General features: G+C 28.3%; 1 protein-coding gene across 2 annotated transcripts in view; it reads left to right on the top strand.

The window, feature by feature from the left end:
- Positions 1-15,382, top strand: part of LOC118204607 (zinc finger CCCH domain-containing protein 10-like) — a 43,134-nt gene extending 27,752 nt beyond the window's left edge. For both annotated transcript variants that reach the window (XM_085811270.1, XM_085811269.1), the window contains exon 3: positions 3,972-15,382. In XM_085811270.1, coding sequence (XP_085667396.1) covers positions 3,972-3,981 — 10 coding nt within the window. In that variant the 3' untranslated portion in view covers positions 3,982-15,382. The remainder of the gene's footprint in view (positions 1-3,971) is intronic.
- Positions 15,383-20,245: the final 4,863 nt, after the last annotated feature.

The following is a 20,245-nucleotide window of genomic DNA, read 5'->3' as shown; positions in this document are numbered from 1 at the left end:
ATGAAAACAAAATGTACCTTATTGAGGATCAATCAAGGTTACATAAGCTGAAAGCACAGATGTTATGAGTGGGTTGTTACATTACATAGCACTAATCGCACTGTTTGGCAACATTTTCACAGTCGACAGGATAATACTTAACTACCTTCTTTTCATGCTTTATTATTTGTAGTATTTCTTATTCATACTGGTTTAGAATTAATTTTTGAATAGTTTGCCCTAGTTCAGTTATGCCTTTGTGTACAAAATGTAATCATATAACAACAAAACCAGACTTCAGGAATACTGCAATTGGTAATGTGTAAAAGGGATAAATTGTTTGCATCAAGATGTGTAAAATAATTGCATAATTGCCCTAAATATTTTATGCAGACCAGTTGATGTATAACTAGGAGTAAGCATGAAAATAAAATTCTTCTCAGAACTTCTTAGTATATATATTTGTAATATGAAAGTAATCTGTTATTTTTAAAGAAAAATTCACTTCTTAAATAGTTTTAAGCTTCACCCACTTGTAAACTAAAAGTGAATATTTCTTATACATGTAATATGTTGTCTTATGAACCACAGTCTATTGTCGTACTTCATAAATGTAAATCTTAAACATGAACTGATCTGTCTGTCTGTATTTATTTATTACTTTTTTTTTTTTTTTTTAATTTGATAGAAATGCATTAGTAAAGAATTCTGCTAGAGTTATGAAAACAAGTATGATAAACTAATTTTTGTTAAATTTTTCAAGTATTCATTTTTATATTTAATCTGGCAATTACTTATTGATAAATTAAACACATATGCAGTTAAGTGGCATTTTTTATCGCCTTAATCATAAAATTAATTTATCATTTCTTTGCATTATTGTTAAACTAGGCTCAGACTCGATATTGTTTCTCAATCGTGACTGTATGTAAGAAATATAATTTAAGACATAATCTGAGTCATGATTCATGTCTTTAATTATTCATTTGCTTATAAATGATTAATCTTTGTTGTCTAGATGTTGTAAAAGTTTTCTGTGAAATAACTGTTGTTAACATACATGGTGTAGAGGTCAGAATAATATACTTTTGATTCTTTAAGCTTTTTTTTTAAATTAAGTTTTCTTGAATCGTAAATGCTTTATTTGATGCAGTTTTAGATGCTTTGTTTATAACCACCAATTTACTGATATTTTATTATTCTCAAGTTATTACAGTATAAGAAAGGAGATTATGTTTTACATATAAGTAAAAAAGTAATTTGAGTGGCCAACCTATGCTGCCACCTTAAGAAAACTCTGTGTTGAATTACTTTATAAGTCATATACTGCATGCCATATGTTTATAAAGAAAAAAGAATTTAGTAAAACAGTAATAATTAAATAATCTCGATTGGCTTTTAGAACATACAAAAATAAATTAAGTTAAATGTTGTGTGAATGTAAATTTGCAAAAGCAAAATAAGCAAACCATAGAGATCAAACGGTGGTGGGTTTCCCCGCCTTCTTGAACAGTCATAAACTTTTTTGATAACGTAATTTGTTGTGTGAGGAATTGTGAATGTAATATTTTAAAGGTGACAATATATTTCTCAAATTTGTTGTACATTACTATTTGTGAGTGAACTTACTTCAGCAATTCAGTTGTGTGGAGTTTTAGTGCTAGAATTATCCATTCATTACTGTTTTCCGTAGGTGACTTGTTGTTCCTTTGGTCATTGCAAATTATAAAAAAGAATTGTAATAAGATTGCAATTTTCCTTTATTTTACTTTTATCAAGCAAGAATAGTTTTCATTTATATCTATTTGTCTGCACATTTATTGAACTTTTAAAATTATAATTCTGCTGCAGCATGTTTTAAATTTTTCATAAAATTCTGTGTCACCAGTTTTTTTCACACTTTTCAATAACGTAATTTTTTCAGATTAATCAAGTACAGTCAAAAGTCGTTAATCCGGACTCGTCGGGACTTCGGCGATTCCGGATTATAGATCATCAGTTTAAATCTGGTAAGACGGCATGCAGAAATTATAAAATTAAAAATATGAAACCGTAATTTATGAAATAAAGAACAATTATGATCTAAAGGGTATCAAAAAAAAAAAAAAAGCTTAATATTTATTTGTTTACTTTATTAAACATTTCTTTCAATGTAAGTTGTTTAAGTTGCTTCATTTTTTATGTGATAATACATTCTCCTTAATTCTATAAACAGACATCATTTCTTGTTCAGTTACAAAGTTCCGCTGTTCAAGTTCTATAATTGCTGCGTCGAGAATACTGACTAATTTGTCAATCGAAATTTTTTGTTTTCAATAACCTCTGTCACTCTTCGCTATCGGAAGCGAATTATAATGATGAGGATTTTTGATTTAAATCATATCAAAGACGGAGTACATCGAGATGAAATGCTACATTTAGTAAGGAATTATAAGCCAAATAAAATGAAAACATCTGCCCTGAAGATAAGGATAGTGCTGACAGATCAACTTCCAATTCATTGCGCGCAGCGCAGCGGCGTTAAAGATAAACAAAGTTTGGATAAACAAACGTTAAAGTTTAGATAAACAAAGGATATGCCTTTTTCCATTTTTTGCAGCAATTCCACTTTTTGTTTAATGGACTTCGAAACATACTTTCGCTTTGTAGATCATTAACGACTTTTGACTGTATATATCTAAACTGATTATCAGTATGAAAGACAAAATTTCCCATTTAAACTTTTGCAATAATAGAAAAAGTTAAAAAATAACAGCATGTATATTTGAATTTAATAATATTATCCTAGAAAACTGGGATGCACTCTAAAACAGAGCGTTTTTAAAGAGAAGGGAGAGGGAAAGAGGTTTCATGAATAATATTCCAGAGTAATACTTTAAAAAAGTAGTGAGTGTGGTATGTGTAATTAACATTTACTTTAGAATTTTCTATTTGGTCTTTCTTTCTAATTGTTTATAAGTAGCTATCTATGTATTTCTAATATTAAATATACCTTATTGATATTTGTGCTGTTTTTCTGCTAGCTGTTATAAGGTAATATTTGTTGAAAGAAAAGAATTGATGAATAAATGTCAAAATTCTGATGATATCCTTACTTTCACATAATTATCAGAGATATAGGGATGAACATTCTGTAATTATATAGTATTTGTTTTTACTAATGAATTAGGTTAATATTTCTTGTTCTGCTGAAAATTGCTATATCTTCGTCAAAAATCAGTAATCAATAATCAGATAAATATAAACATTGTTCTTGAAACAGTTGAATATAAGTATTATTCTTGAAATAGTTCTACATTACTTTACTAAATTTTGCTACTTATCATAAATTTATGAATTACTAAAGGTAGGATTTAAAAGATTCACTGTGGTATTTTGTTGTACTAAAAGCTTAACTGAACTATAGTTAGTTCCCAATTAGCTGGCTGCAAATTAATTGGGGTTGTCTAAAATACGTAAAACTTTATTGCATAATGTATAAAAAAGTATTATCACAAATCATCAAAAGATTTAGTGCTATTTTGTTGTACTGAAAGCTTAACTGAATTATAGTCAGTTCCCATTTAGTTGACTGCAAATTAATTGGGGTTGTCTAAATCTTGTAGTCACAAATCATCAGTGTCAAACTAAAGTGCCTATGGAATATATGAAAAGAAAAAGTTATATTCATACGATAACAGCAATGGTAGTAAAAGATGTGTGCCAGATAAACTCAGCCAATAAACAAAAAGTTCTGACTGACATTTTATATATAAGTTTGAACTCAATCACATTGAAGTATCATTCTTTGATGTGTTTTATAACTTTGTTTTTTCATATGTAAGGATGCTTATTCTTCTATTCTTTACAGTGTGTTCTTTTTGTTTTGAATACTGATTTAATCTGTGTAACCCAATGAGGTTTATTCTCCAGAGTAAAATATTTGAAAATATAAGTAAATTGTTAATAGAATGTTTCCATTAAATGTAATATTGGTTTTTTGCATTTTTTAGCTGCCCTTAGCTTAACCATGATTTAACCGTGACCTTCTAGAAATAAGGCTGTCCAGCTCTCTCGTGACGTCACGATGAGAAATCTCTCTCCTGCATTCGAAGCGAGTAAACCCACAGCACACTAATTTATCAGAGAAGCTAATTTTATGTTAGTCTGATGTAAATAGGAGATTATTAAATAAATGATACTATCTTAACATTTATTATATATCACGCTTTAACCGCTTCCCTTACAAATTTTTTTGAAAAAATTGCAAAAATCATCACATTTTTTATTTTATTATTAAATACAACAAAACGAAACAAATCAAAATATATAGGTTTTAAGTTGAATTTTTAATTTTTTGAAGGTGTAAAAGCATTTATTTGTAATATTAGTTTACTATCCCGAGTTGTCTCGAGCAAACGAAAATAGTTAAATATTAATCTTTGTATGATTGTTTTTGAAACAAGGGACAACACAGAGTGATACCTGACATTCTACACTGGTATCTGGTCTCTTTTCTTTACTGGCTTACTGCTGGAATCTCTTTCACAGGAGCACAGAGTACACTGTCTCGTTGGATTTGATTCCCCCCCCCCACCTCTTCATAATCACTATCTGAAAAATCATCGCTTTCGCTGTCTTGCATCATCGACATTATTTTATTTTTTTCCCAATGCATGCATCCTTCTTTATACATTACTAATCCACAAGCCAACGTATACTATACAATAGGGAAACACGCAACCAGTCCCTCCAAAAGAACTGTGCAACCAACAAAATTTGGCAAACTGCCAATCAAAGCTGAATATTTTCTTTCATTTCCTCCAGACTGAGTAAAACCGTGATAAAAGAAATCATACTAACAAATTTTGCTTCGCCCGAGTTTTCTCGGGATAATAATTAACTGCAATATATACGAACCCGAGATAACTCGGGATAATCAGGCAAGCGGTTAAGACTTCAGATAGCTGAGCTTATTTTTCTTAATACTTGATAAAAAATTTCACCTGGATGATCAATAATTATTTATATTAGTCTCATTTTATTTTCCATAGATTGGATAAATTTTCCAACACTTCATAATGCAAAAATATTAAGCTTTCGAACTGAAAACGAAACATTGCATATTATTTTTCATTCATATGTAAACACGAAAAATATGAATAAAAAGAGCATTTTACAAGAACCAACTTTTTCTTAGACTTTTTTAAATAATATTTAATTTTCTTAAGTATGGCGATAAAATGAAAGAACTAGCCCTTTCGGTTATTACATTTATTTTTTAAACAAATTTTAGTGTAGATCTTTTATAATAAACTAAATATTAAAAAGGAATATTTCATCATTTATTTATCGTTATAAATACATGAAAATTTATTTTTAATGATAATTTTTAATGTCAACATTGTTTTAAACTGTCAAATGGTGTTATTATTAAAATAATTATTAAACTTTCAGTGGTCTACATTCTTACAGAATAAAAACCAAAGATCTATTTTTAAATTTTCACAGAAAATCATTTTACTTTAATTTTGCCGACTGTCTTTATTAAACACCTTTTTAATTGCGATATGAATTCTTACCATTCTATATTACTTTTTAAGGAAAATCTTGATATGTCCACTTTAGAGTTTATAACCGTAATAGTTAATTTTGTAGCTCACTAGATCGAAAGTTGTGCCTGTAACTATGTGTGAATGATTTTTTGGATCACTTATGTGTATCCTTACGGAATTGTAAAGGGGGAAAAATAATAATTTTCTGAAAATTTAATAGAGAACATTTTGAAAGGAACACACTGCAGAATTATGTTTTAAATTTTAAAATATGCAAGGCAGTTAGCCGAGGTTCCCACATCTCGTTACCGATGCGCACGTGGTAGAGTCTATATCATATCAGGAAAGTGTAATGATAATATAGGATACCGGACGTCCCTTGCAAAAGCACTTCATTCTTGCAGTATATTTAATCTTTTTTTCTATTGTATGCATTTAAAACATCATATACTCTATAGCTTTTAAAAAATTTAGCATTTTGCTAATGTATGAAGTTTAATTTAGAAAACGTAACAGCAAAATTTTAGGGGCAAAAAATTCTAAACTTTATAAGCAACTGGTGTAACAATATTGTTTTCAAGTTTTGTTTATATATTTTAAAAATATAATATTAATTACAATTTTCACAATAATTTTGAAAATATGACAAAAAGTTTAAAAAGAGTAATGTGAAAAACACAAATTTGAATTTTTAAATGAAAAACATTATTACTTTTAAATCTTTAAATCTATAATGACAAGTATATTAAAAATAAAACTGAAATAAATTAGATATTACTAATCATTTAATGCTATATGATTAATATATAATCATAATGCACAGCATTTCAGCAATACATGAAACAAAATTTACTATACATTAAATAATCCTGTAGTATTATGGACTTAATTAGTTTAATTTTACTTTTATATTTTACACTAGTTATTGTTTACTTTTTTAATATTTTACACTAGTTTTTCAGTGGAAATCAATTTGGCTTTAAAAACAGACGTATTAAACGTATCGAATATTTAATCTAATTTTCTTTAAATATCAATAAAATCATAGTAATGAAACCTCACCCTGCTGTTTTTAGTCGGAATGAAGTCCTTCCGTTTTATTGCACGTATCCATTTTCACATCTGCATCAACAGGAAAAACGAAAATATTTATTGCAATTTCAGTTACATCGCAGCACTAAACACATGCAGGACATTATATTGTTTCTGGAACAACCCACAAATTGCAAAAAAACTCAAAGTGTCCAACTATGAAAAAAGCATGGTATATTCCAAAATTTTAGGTCAATAATTGCAGTTCAACCACTTCTCTCGTAGCAATGGCGACTAACAATAACCTTTGACCCAATACTGCCCTCAAACCCAAAGAAGGGTGTACTCTCTGTACTGACGTCGCATGCTCTACGTCACTGAGCTGTAAGGCCTAGTTCTCGAAGGCCACGATTTAACTGTGCACATCATCCCTGGTATTACTTTGCTAAATTAGGAATTGACTCAATAAATATTTTCTAGAATATAATATTTTTAAATAAAAAATTTGATTAACAAAACCTATGTTTATTTTTTTATCAAAAACATATTATGTTGATATAAAAAATTTCACAAAGTAGATCTTCAAGGTCTTCAGATTAAATTGAAAATCAGCATTAAAAATGATTCTAAAATAGTTCAGATAAGGGTCTTAATTTATAAATTTGTAAAAAAAAAAATAATAACTAAAATTAAGCACATGAACCAAAAACATGGTTTCCTTTTGAGCTGGATAAAGATAAAATGATAATTTTTCATGATATGAAATTAATTTTTTTCCCCCAACTGCAATAAAATGTAACTATGGGGTAAATCATTCTGCAACATTCTAGCTCATTTAAAAAATTGCAGAAACTTTTGAAGCCATTATCTACATTGTAGATTTTCATTTAGAGATTTCTGGAAAGAAATATTCTAGAACATTGTTTCTCTTTTTCATCTTTTTAGAAGCATGTTAAAAGATTAGTATGGTGGAATGTAAAATTCTAAACTGTGATCATTTTTATCATAGCATTCTTCAAACATTCAGCCAAAAATTATTTGTCACTTTTCTTAGTATACTATAAACATTAAAATTTATAAGCGTGCTTGCTTTTTATAACTCATGTATGTACATTTTGTTTTGGGGGGGGCAAAATAGAAATAAGTACTTAATATAAAAATTTCAAGTATCATCCAAGAAAATGTAGAAATATATTTCATGCCACTTTGCTAAAAACTGGGTGTCTTCCTGTTTTATTTATTGTGTATTAAATCTCATATTTCTGAAGTAATCCTTTTAAAGTATTACAATTTAAAAAGTGTAAATGTGGTCATTCATGTATCTTTTTTCTGATGGTTTTAAAATAGTTTTGTAACATGAAAACCTCTTTTTATGATAAAAACTGTTCTTAGTTATAAAAATTATAAGCATCAGTTTTTATTAATAAGTTTTGTTGCCTATTCTATTAAATATTTAATTGAAATATGTATTTGAAATGATACTTTGCTGTTTTCTGAGCGTAGTGAAATCAGTGGTGCCTTTTTACTTTCTTGTACGAAGTATAAAGGAAGTATTGTAATCGCGAAAAGATTCAGGCAACATATTTCAACGAAAATATCCAGTTTGACCGCTATCAAATGCCATTTAACGATGTTTTTGCGTGATATTTGTGCGTAAGGACAGAATAAAAGACACCTTTCCTCCAAAAAAATTATAAAACTGCTTTAAAATTAATTCTGAAGAGAATTTTTCGTGGCGTCTGTATGAACGTATGTACGCACATACATATCTCGCATAACTCAAAAACGAGTAGCCTCAGAACATTGAAATTTTGTATATAGGACTGCTATAACATGTAGATGTGCACCTCATATTTTGGTTGCAATCCGTCGCGCCAAACGTATATAAATATATTTATATATATATCCACTCTGTTACCCGGCTCAGTGATCTCAGTATCTTTACTCTTATATGTTTGTAAATTGTACATTGTTTGCTTTAAAAATGATTGAATTATGTTGTTTTTATCTTCCGAATAAGGTTTTTATGCCTTTCGTAATTCTGGAAGCAATATTTGTACAATTATCAACAATTTAAAAGCTGTTTAAGTGCGGTTAAGTTTTGCATAACATGGCAGACATATTTGTTTACATTTGAAACAGCAGAATTGTAGATTTGTTGCCAATCTAGAGAGACTAAGCTTCGCAACACAAAAATAATGCCTTCATTTATTATTATGAATTAAATCATGCTTAATCCTTTCTGGAATTTTTTTGAGGAAATAAATGTTTAAGATTTACTTCGTAGTTTTTAATACTGATATTTTGAGTTTTTATGTATTTTTGCCTTGTCGCGAAGTGAGAGTTGAATTAATTGAATGAGAAATACTAAATCGTCTGTGAAAAACTGTTTCTTTTCTGTTTTGTTTGCTTAATTTCTTTCATACATCGTTTTAGCTTTATTATAGTATTTGAAGAGAACATGTGGCAACGATAATTCTTCAAATGATATAAATTTTGTGCATTCAGAGTGTCGTTACAGTAAACAAATACAGTGAATTTTAAAGAGTGCATTTATTCTATTGTGGTTTATTCATTGTCGACGAAGTAGATTTAATTCAATCCAATCAATTTAAATGAAATTCAAGAAAAAATGCATATAATTTAATATTCCATACAAGGAAGTCGTGGTGTACACATCAGATTTTTTTTAGTATAACCATATAGGCCAAGCTTATCTATCTGCATATGCAAATGTAAAAGTGGAACAAGATATGAAGTGAAATAAGTCAGTATTTATATTATTGTTTCTCGTAGAAACACAAACTTTAGAATATCATGCAGTCTATGGAATTATTTCAAGGGGGAAGCATTGTATTCTATAGTGAAGTTATAAACAGTTGCATTGTTTTGAATTAAATTATTGATTTTTCTCATTTTGATAGAGAGCAATTAATGCCTTAAAGGTTGTATGAGTAAAGCAAAGCATATGATGGCTATGTGTCTAAAAATACTAGTACTTTAAATACTGTTCAACAAAATATTCTGATCATTTAGTTATTTCACTTTTATATTTTTAAGTAGCATATATATTTTCTAATCCAAAAAAGATAACACCATGTAATTATTTTGTGTAAAATACAGAACAAGAAAAACACTTCATGAGATGAATATGAAATTGTTTGGTGTACTGCCTCAGTTTTTCAATGTTTTGCACTAAAAGCAATTTTTAAGTCATTTACTCTATTTATTATTATAATATATAAGAAATAAGATTAGTATTCAGAATTTTTAGTTCTCATGAGAAAAGTCAAAAAATAATATTTTTAGTTCTCATGAGTAAAGTCAAAAAATAATATTTTTAGTTGAGAAAGAAATGGCATACATAGGAACATTTAATGTATAAAATTAGTACGTCAGTGGGTTAATCTATGTAAGTAATCCCTGTATAATATCATCATTTAAAAAAGTTCGCAGAAGTTTTATTAAAAAAAGTTATACTGTATGTAATGAAACTAAGATAAATATGTTAAAACAATAATTGATTAAAAGAAATGGATATCAGTGTGTTATATAATGTTTTCATTATTATCATTCATTAAAAGAAAGCATTTTCTTTTAGAAAAATATTCTTTTCTTCTGAACATTCTTTGTAGAATCAAGGTGTTTCTGCTATGCTTTTTTTTGGAAGGGGACTATTATTTCAATTGTAATTAAAAGATCTTTATAAATTTTATTTTATGGAGCTAAGGATATCTGAAGTGCTTTCTTCAATTTTATGTTTCTTTCTATGGGAAGTTCTTCATTTATAAAATAAAACTGCAGTTGTTCGGTTAAATGAAATGCAATTCTCCTTCTGTTTCTTGTCACTTTATTTTGTCTTGATAATGGTTTCTCTTAATTATGTTCTATTTAAATTTGCTGTGATATTGAAGCATAGATGATTCTGCCATGGGTGCTTGATAGTGGTTTCTAACTTTGATTGAAGCATGTTAGAACAAAACAGTATAGTAGCATGCTGTGTTGTGCGGATGGGTTTTTTTCCAAATTCTTGAACTATCATAGAGTGAAAACCATGTTGTAAGAATACTGTGTTATGCAAGGGCTGCCATCATATGTATAAATATTTTAGTATCATAACGTGTTCCTTTGTTAGAAATTCTCATTATTTCTATTATTCCACCTTGATATACTTTGATTTCTGAAATTAAATTCATCTCTGAATTCAATAATTGTTATTTGCCAATATCAAATTATAAATTTAACTACAATTTTTATCAGCTGTGCATGTGATTGCATATTTTCTTTTTCATTCATGTTTGCTTAATTCAGCTTCTTATTCAAGATCATAATTTTGGTTAATAGAGTGCCACTGAGGGAAGTCATTTAATTTGTTCCATTTTTCTAACAGTGAATGTCCTCACCACAAAGTGGAAAGATGCCTTTTTTCTGTGAGCAAAAGGTGATGGATAGGTAGTAGTATAAAAACATACAGTTGTCTAGTATGCAATGCATAATTTGATAATTTTTATCGTGGATATATTTAATTTACTTTTTATTGCATTTATGGTCTGTTTCTGCAATAATAGTATTAACATAAATATATTTCAAGCATTTTATATGAATGATAATTTTCTTTAAAATTTTGATATGAAGTTCAAGTTTTACATTATCAGCTGCTTACTGCACATGCTTGTTAAAAGGTCTTTGATGTTTAAAATAGTTGGCCTAAATCCATCCCGTTCTGTGTGGGTAATATAACAAGTCATGTAAGGCCATTTTTGAAATTTAGTGCTTTGAGCTTTAAATAAGACACACCTCAAAATGTTGAGTTTTTATTGTATTATGCAGGAAAGTGATGGTATCTGTTCTTAAAACTGCGATTTTTGTCAAAATGTTGAGTGATGTTAGTTATGTATTAAATTTTCAGAAAAAAAAAAAAAAAAAAAAGATTTGAGGATGTGTGAATGAAGGTAATTATTTTGCTACACTAACTTATAGCACTGCATATTTCTTTCCAATTGGAAACTGCATAGAATTAAAATATTAGTGTCTTTTTTAATGTGAAATTATTATTTTTAATTTGTTTCATTATAAAAAAGAAGCATTTCATTTGTATTCATACTGTGTTAATGTAGCAGTCTTTATTTCCATATTTAAATGTATATTATTCTGTAATTTATAAGAACTTTTTATATGTAATATTAAATAAATAGGAATATCAATAAAATTCTGTAACATTACAAAATATAATAAGTTTGCTTCAAAAAATGAAACAATCATAACTTTGTCTGTTTATTTTGTACTGTTTTAAAGGAGTTAAATATATTTATAAATTTGTTTGAAGTACATTCCCTAAAGAATTCATCGAAAAGTCCTGTCATGTGCCTGAAACGTGTAATGACTGAATTCGAATTTTAGAAGGTATTAGCAGCATACTCTGTATACAAGAAATGTACGAAGTGATCTCATATATTATAGTTCAGGTTGTAGTGCAAATAATGTTAAAGCTTTTTCTGACCATTTTGTACAGACTTCTCACCTTTTTACTCAACAGTTTCTTATAGAGATCATTCTAAGTGGAATATTATTATGCTGCCGTGATATATAATATAGGTATACTGTAATTCATTTTATGCATTACCTTATTTATGATGGAGTGAAGGTTAATACTAGTATTCTGTTTGTCGATTAAATTAACTACAGTTAATACTTAATTTTTCCTTTCATGTTTCAAAGTTATATATTCAAATTCAATACACAATTATTTTATGATTTAAAAATATAAGACATAAATGTTCAGTTTAATTTTAGTGCAGTATGTTGAGTATAATAATATATTAATTCAAATTCTCATGGTGTTTCTCTTTATAAACGTTATTTATAAAAAATACATGAAGGGTTTGGAGTTTTTAATAATATTTTAGCATGCTTGAAAATAACTGAAATTAGCACAAATGCTACAAGACAGTTTTTATCGTATGATAAATTTTAGCAATTAATTGCAAATATGTGTATTTGCTATCTTTATACACAAAGTCAAACTAATTATTGTATTACGTCGAATTCAAGCCTCACTTCTTATTTTAACACTTAATTATTATTAAATTAGCTGTTTAAAATCATTAAATTATAGACGCCCTTTTTTTTAATATTGCATTGCTAATGGTTAAAATGACTCTAAAGAGGATGTACTTTGGTGCAATAAAGAAAATGAGAATTCAAATTCTGAAAACAGTATTATATCTGAAGAAGATTCTCAGTAAATTAAGCAGCATAAAATGTTTGCATTACTACATGTTTAAGTAAAAAAGGTTTACTTTGCAATTTCTAATTATGGAATCATTTTTTATTATTTTCTTATTTTTAAATCCTATTGCAGCTTAAACTCGAAGTAATGCAGTGCATTGCATAAAAAACTGCGGGAGTTTTACCTCATATATCTAATGTATGTAATAATTAAAGCAAAGTGATGAGTATGTTAAATGAATCTATTAAAATTTTAGTATTTAATAATGTAGTATCATGTGTTACAGCTTTGGCCTTTGTTTTGACTTAAGATAAAATCTGTATCCTAAAATGTTATTTTAGGAAGTGTCTCTCTCTAACTTTATTACTTTTAAAATTAATTGAGCATGGTGTGCCTTTGTATTTAAATGTGTATTACTATAATTGATAATTATTCTTAAACTCACTTGCAGCTATCACTGAGCTATTCAACTAAGTTATTTGTCCATGAAATCATTCTCTCGGTGTTTATCAGTCTGTGAAATTGTGAACTTATGTGTTTTATACTACGAACCTGTATGGCACAAATATTATTAATTGTTGTATGTGTTGCTTTTCCTCTTTGTGAGATATATTCTTAAATTATAAACAGCTCATTATTATTCACCCATATAAAGTAATTCAACTGTAATTATGAATCTTTTCTATACGCATATTTTGATGTGCAGGAAAATATTCAATTTATCATTTTAAAATTACATATTATATCAAACATTAAATTTATTTTTTACAAAAAAATAAAAGTTCTGTATCCTATTTCATTAAAAGCAGTGTGATTATGTATAATATTAAGCAGAATGAAAACATTTATTATATTTTTTTGTTTTGCACTATAGAAGTGTAAAAGTTCAAGCCATAACAAATTAAAGTAATTAATAAGTTGTAAAAATCAAACATAATAATCTTCTCTAGGCTTGAATTTTCTACCAATATATTTGACCACTTTACTTATAATTAATCTTGATTAAAAGAATATTGTCTCATTTGTTTTGGGATAATGTGTTAGTATCCTCAAAAGAATAATATTTAATCAATAACATGGTATTTCCATTGTTTTTATGCATAATTTGCAAAAAGTACTGTTTTTTTAAAAAATATAGTAATTTTTGTATTTATTTATGTTGGTTAAAAAAGTAATCTGCTAATATTATAATTATCTAAATGATAAAGTTAATTGGGAAACTTTTCTTATGTTGGATTTGATAATAAAAAGTTCAGCTCATAAAAATTCAGTCTATTTTAAAGGGGGGGGGGAGAAAGCACACATGAAAATAATTTTAATGTTATTTGTGTATATCATATTTTTATTTGAATGGGTAAAATCTGCAAAATTCATTTTATGCTATTTAATGTAGCTTGAATTGAACGATGAAATATGTTTTTCATGCAAAATAACCAACATATTTGTAAGAACTTATAGTATATTTGCTCTGAAAATAGTAAATTAACAACAATTATACAAAACACAATGAATATTATCAGTCTCTTGTGTTATTATTGTTACTAAATGTGCAGATGGTTATTTGTATAATTTTTTTAATTTTCTTATTTTCCATGCTGTTAAGCTATTTTTCTTATTTTCTATGCTGTTATTTCCATCCTATTCTTAAATTATTAAATAATATCAAAATTAACTTTAACAGTTTTTATTATGAGTCATGTAATATGCGTAGAATCATTAATTGTAAAATTTGAAATTATAAAATTAATACATTGAAAATTATATTTATAAAATTGTATTAAGGTGTATTATGGGATGGAAAAGTTATAATTTTATGTTATCCTACATTGCAAGACAATGTATGAATGAGGAAGAAATATTTCAGAAGTGTATATAATGAGTTAAAAATGGTATATAGAGTTATCTAAGTGTTAATAGTCTCTAGAGAAGTATGTAATTAATTAATATAATATGCTTGGTTTATAATTTTTATGAAATGGGAATTTAAAAAAAGTTACGAATGTAAAAAACAAAAATTGTACTATGCAAAAATTTCCATTTTTATAAAGAAATTTAAAATCTTCCATTATTAAAGAAAAATTACTAGATATGCAATTAGGTGTGAAAATAATTTTCGTGTTTACTGCATTATAATTGCACATATGCAAACTAAATTTTATAGAGAAAAGTTGTACAAAGTATGTATATTTTTCTTAAACTCTTAAGCTTTGTATTTGATTGTTGTTATTATTATGGAACGCATTAAAATGTTTTACTTAAAGTTTTTTTTATCTTGGTGTGAATATATAAATTATTAATGTTATATATTCAATATTTTGGTGTATGTATGCTAATTATTTGAAGGCAAGTAGAGAATAATTTTATAATTATTAGAATTTTAATGAGCAGATGGTGTCAATAAAACACTGCTGATGCTTTTCTTGTGAAAGACATTATATGTGTTACATTTACCACAACCTTAATGTTCACATGTAAAAATAGATTGATATTTATTGTATGTATTGAAATGTACTTTAAAAATCATACATTGTTTTATGATTATTTAAAAGAGGGCATTACTGTTTTATTGTGAATGGTTTTCAGTAAAATAAACTGAACTGATATGCATTGTCTTTTGTAAGTGAATGAAGCATATTTTCACTAATTTTGAATTTATTAATTTGGCTTATTTATCATTAGCTTTATCACTTTCCATCCCTAAGCAAATTTAGAAAATATCAGGGCCAGAATTGATAGGATGGAAAACAAAAACATATGTAATATTAATATGAATATTTGCTTTAACCGGTACTCTTTACAATCAGCTTTAGTTTTTAAACTTAAGAATAGGAAAATCGATTTTTGTATCTCTGAATTAAATAAATTGAGAGCATTTGGATGTAAAATTAGATAAAAAAAAAATTAAAGAGTAGTGAAGAATTTAAATAGAGCCTAAGGCCCTTTACCTAACTTTGTTTTTGGAAACATTTTATGTACTTCTCGTATTTGTTCCTTGCAATTTACTCAAAAATCCAATTATTTGAAATCTTTGCCCATCGAGGGAGATATTTCCACCATGATTACAGATATGGCTTTTAAAAAACTAACTTACTGTCAAAGAAGATATTCTGTTATAAACAACTACAGTAATCTTATCTCAGTACTTTCTTCTTTAAAGTTGCACAATTGCTTGAAATCTGTGCAAGTTGAGCTTTCAAGTTATTTTCTCATCTGTCAATAAAATTGTTATTCGATCCCTGCCCATTTTAATTTTAGGGGGATTTAAAACATGACTTAATGGAACAAGATCCATGTTTCCGACCTTACATATAAAAAAAAGTTGGAAATAAGTTTCTCTTGGAAACGTCTACTGGCAGCACTACATGAATAAATTCAAAATTTTTCTTTATATTAGCCTAGAAACGTTATTTTGAGTTGAATCACTACAAAAGGCATATCACTTTTCAAATTGTTGCTAACAAATATTATCGCCATGTATTAAATTTAAAGAAATTAAATAATGAAGAATCTGCATGAATGTATGTGTTTTTCACACTGTGAAAAAACTACGGTACCTAGAGCATCTAATTTTGAATAACATAGTCCTCCACTCAGCATGGGCACATGGAAGCCGGAATTTTGAATTTCGAATTTGCTAAACCGCATTTCAATCGCCAAGCAGTGGGCTAAACCGCATTTCAGCCCTTATTTTAAAGACTGAAATGCGGTTTAGCCCACTGCTTGGCGATTTTTTTTTTTATGGGCAATAAACGCGCCAACGTGGCTAATCCGATATTTTAAAGTTGTGTTGTTATTTTGTTGCCACTAAATGCTATCGCCCTGTGTTATAGTTAAAGAATTTAAATACTGAAAAATCTGCAAAATGTTTCTCGCATTGTGATAAAACAACGGTACCTAGAGCCATCAAATTTTGAATAACGTACGTTTCCAACCGAATATGGGCATCCGGAAGCCCAAATTTGGAATTTGTTTTTTATCTGTTTCATATTTTGTAAAACTTTAACGAATTTTTGATTAATAAACTCAAAGATTTCAAAGTTAGCAATGGCAACACAGTACGGGGGGGGGACATTTTTATCTCCAGAGCGCGAAACTGTGTGTAGGAAATTCGAAAGCTATGCTCATTTTAAAATTATTTTGAGATATTGCTGTTGAACTGAATTTTATAGTTTAAGAGCGAAGAACATATTTGATAACTAAAGGTAACACACAAAACGTTAAAAAAACGCCCCTTTGGGCATAATGTAAGATCTGAAATTTTTTTTTTTTACTTGTTAATTTGAGCAGTTAATTCAGTTGCGTTTTGAATGTTCTTATGATGTAGTTCTTAATCGAGTGTTTCCCCCCCCCCTGTGGGTTTTTGCCATTTTTCTGCATATACTACGGAAATGGCGGATTAAACGTTAGTAAAGTTTCTTAAAGATGGGGAGGGGGATCCAAAAGGGTTTACCCTGATATAAATTCAATATATGTATACACATATATAAATCCCCTCAAAAAGACTTTACATTTTTCCTGACAAGGGTGACAAGTGAAAAAGTTTTCTTGTATGCTTCGTTTTAAAGTTGCTTATTTTTAATATTTTGTTATCTTTTTGGCTCAATCCTAGAAGATGGGAAAATCTGAGGTTCTGTAACCCTCTGATGTTTTTTAAGTGAAAATAGATTGATGTGTACATGGGCAAAGCCAATGCAGTGCGCAATCCCGAGTTTGTGGGGGATGCCGAGTTTGTGCGATTCTTTGATTTTTTTTTTTTTAAAGTAGATCGATGTGTACATGGGCAAAGCCAATGCAGAGTTTTTGCAATTCTCTGATTTTTTTTTAAATAGAGTGATGTGTACATGGGCAAAGCCAATGCAGTGCGCAATGCCAAGTTTGTGTAATTCTCTGATGTTTTTTAAGTGAAAATACATCGATGTGTACATGGTCAAAGACAACGTAGCGCGCAATGCCGAGTTTGTGCAATTATCTGATTTTTTTTTAGGTGAAAACAATGCCGAGTTTTTACAATTCTTTAATTTTTTTCAAGTGAAAATAGATCGATGTGCACATGGGAAAAGCCATTGTAGCGCGCAATGCTGAGGTTGTGCGCGATGCCGAGTTTGTGCAATTCTCTAATGTTTTCGTGCACATGGACAAAGCCAAGGCAGTGCGCAACGCCAAGTTTGTGCAATTCTCTCTCTCTCTCTTTTTTTTTTTTTTTTTTTTTTTTTTTTTTTTTAAGTGAAAATAAATCGATGTGCATATGGACACCAAGTTTTTTGCAATTCCTTGATGTTTTTTGAGCGAATACAAATTGTTGTCACATGGGCAAAGCGAGGCTGTATGTTATGCCGAGCAGTAATGTAATGTATTTTATATGCAATGTTTAATTTATAGTTTGTTTATTTTAAATTTGTATTGTTGTTTTAATTGCAAGTTATACTTTAGGCATCTTTTTTTTTTTTTTTTTTTTTTTTTTTTTTTTTTTAGTCCAAAGGGATTTCAGTCCCGAAGGACTATTGCTTTCATTTTGGCATTTTGCGTCGGACTCATAAACGTCGGTTCACTTTTCAAACTGTTGCCACAAAATGTTAGAATCCTGCATTATATTTGAAGAAATTAAATAATGAAAAATCTGCATAAATGATTGTCTATTTCTCGCATTGTGTTAAAACAATGGTACATAGAGCCATCGAATTTTGAATGACGAAATCCTACTGCGAATATGGGCATCTGAAATCCCAAATTTGGAATTTGTTTTATTATAGATTTTATATTTTGTAAAACTTTAACGAATTTTTGATTTACAAACTCAATGCTTTAAAAGCGAGAAATGGCAACGTTATATAGGAAAAAATACTTTTATCTCCAGCTTGCAAGACTGTGTATATCGGAAATTCTAAAGATATGCTTAATTTAACATTATTTTGCGATATTGCTCTTGAACTGAATTTTATGGTTTAAGTGCAAAGAACATGATATTTAATAAATAAAGGTAACACTCAAAACGTTAAAAAAACGCCCCTTTGGACGTAATTTAAAATCTAAAAAATTTCAGATTTTATTTTATTATTATTATTATTATTATTTTCAATTTAAATTGTATTTTTAATTGTTTGGTTTTGATATGTTGATGATGCTTTCCAAAAAATATCGATAATCCGACGCTATCCTCAATAGTAGCAATACTGTAAACTTTGACCCTATAAATAACTTAATTTGAATACGTAGTATTTGCTATCGCAATTGCACTTGATAATATGTGTGTGTGTGAAGCATTGTTTAGTGTTCCAAATTTGTAATGTTTATTTTCTTTCATTGTGAGAAATTAGATTTTTTTTTATTTGTAGAGCGTGTAGAATTCTAATATGTCTACAGATGACGTGATTCAAGAAACAGTGATATGAAAGCTGTGTATGATGTAGCTACGCAATAAAAAATATTTTTCGTTTTTTATTAATGTAAAGTTTAAAATTTTTAGAAAATAATAAAGATTTTCTACTTACTAGTACCTAAGGGATTGTGTCGTAGCAACAAGGTAATTTGTAAAAATGATAAAATTAAAATGTTTGATAATATGAATTTAAATTTGTTTGGCAACTACTTCCGTAAAAGAAAAAGAAAAAAAAAAAAGAGGAAAATAGTTATTGATTCGAGCATTTTGGCAACACAGAAAAACCAGACGAAATTCGTAGAACTAGCATTTTTTTTTTTTTAGAACTTGAACTCAATTTTTGGTAGTTTTTGAATCGGCTGTATTCAGATATTGTTGTTTAAATGATTATCCTGTTAAACTAAAAATGTAAATAATATTATGTCAATATAAAACTAATGTGTATGATTAATTTTACGTTATGAATGATTCACTCCTACCAGCTATCGGGAATATAGTCCAGCATCAAGAAAATCATCAAAGCGGTAAGTCTTGAAATTTATTGAGCCCTTATACAGTCAAAAGTCGTTAATTCGGACACCCATAATTCGGAATGATCTATAATCCGGACCTCAAAACTAAAAACTTTCTGCGCATGCGCCGCGTTGACAAATGCGCATAGGCGTTTACGCGTGCGCGTAAGACCTTTTACGACTACGCATATGAGTGTGCGCAAGTGCAGAATACGTTTTCGCGTGCGCGTTTTATGTACAATGGACGTATAAGCTAAAATTATCTAATTATCTATTTCAGTTAATGTTGATGATTGAGTTGTTCCTTAATTTTCGAATTGGATCCGGCTTATTATTTTTTGCAGACTGTAAGAGCAATTTTATAAAAGTAAGCTTAAACTTTCGATTTTATCAAATAGAATTTCCAATATATATTTGTTAATATGTAAAGGATCTAAAGCGAAAGTATGTTTTGAAATCCGAAATCTGTTTATCAATTTCACGCTGCTCGGCGGGGGGAACGCCGCGGCGGGCGTGTAATGAACTGGAAGTTGATCTGTCAGCACTACCTTATCTTCAGCGCAGATGTTTTTATTTTATTTGG

Source organism: Stegodyphus dumicola, chromosome 2, assembly GCF_044657685.1.
Source record: "Stegodyphus dumicola isolate Sdum_Otavi_A_Nest chromosome 2, ASM4465768v1".
Taxonomy (NCBI): Eukaryota; Metazoa; Arthropoda; class Arachnida; order Araneae; family Eresidae; genus Stegodyphus; species Stegodyphus dumicola.
This window is presented reverse-complemented; position numbering and strand designations above follow the sequence as displayed.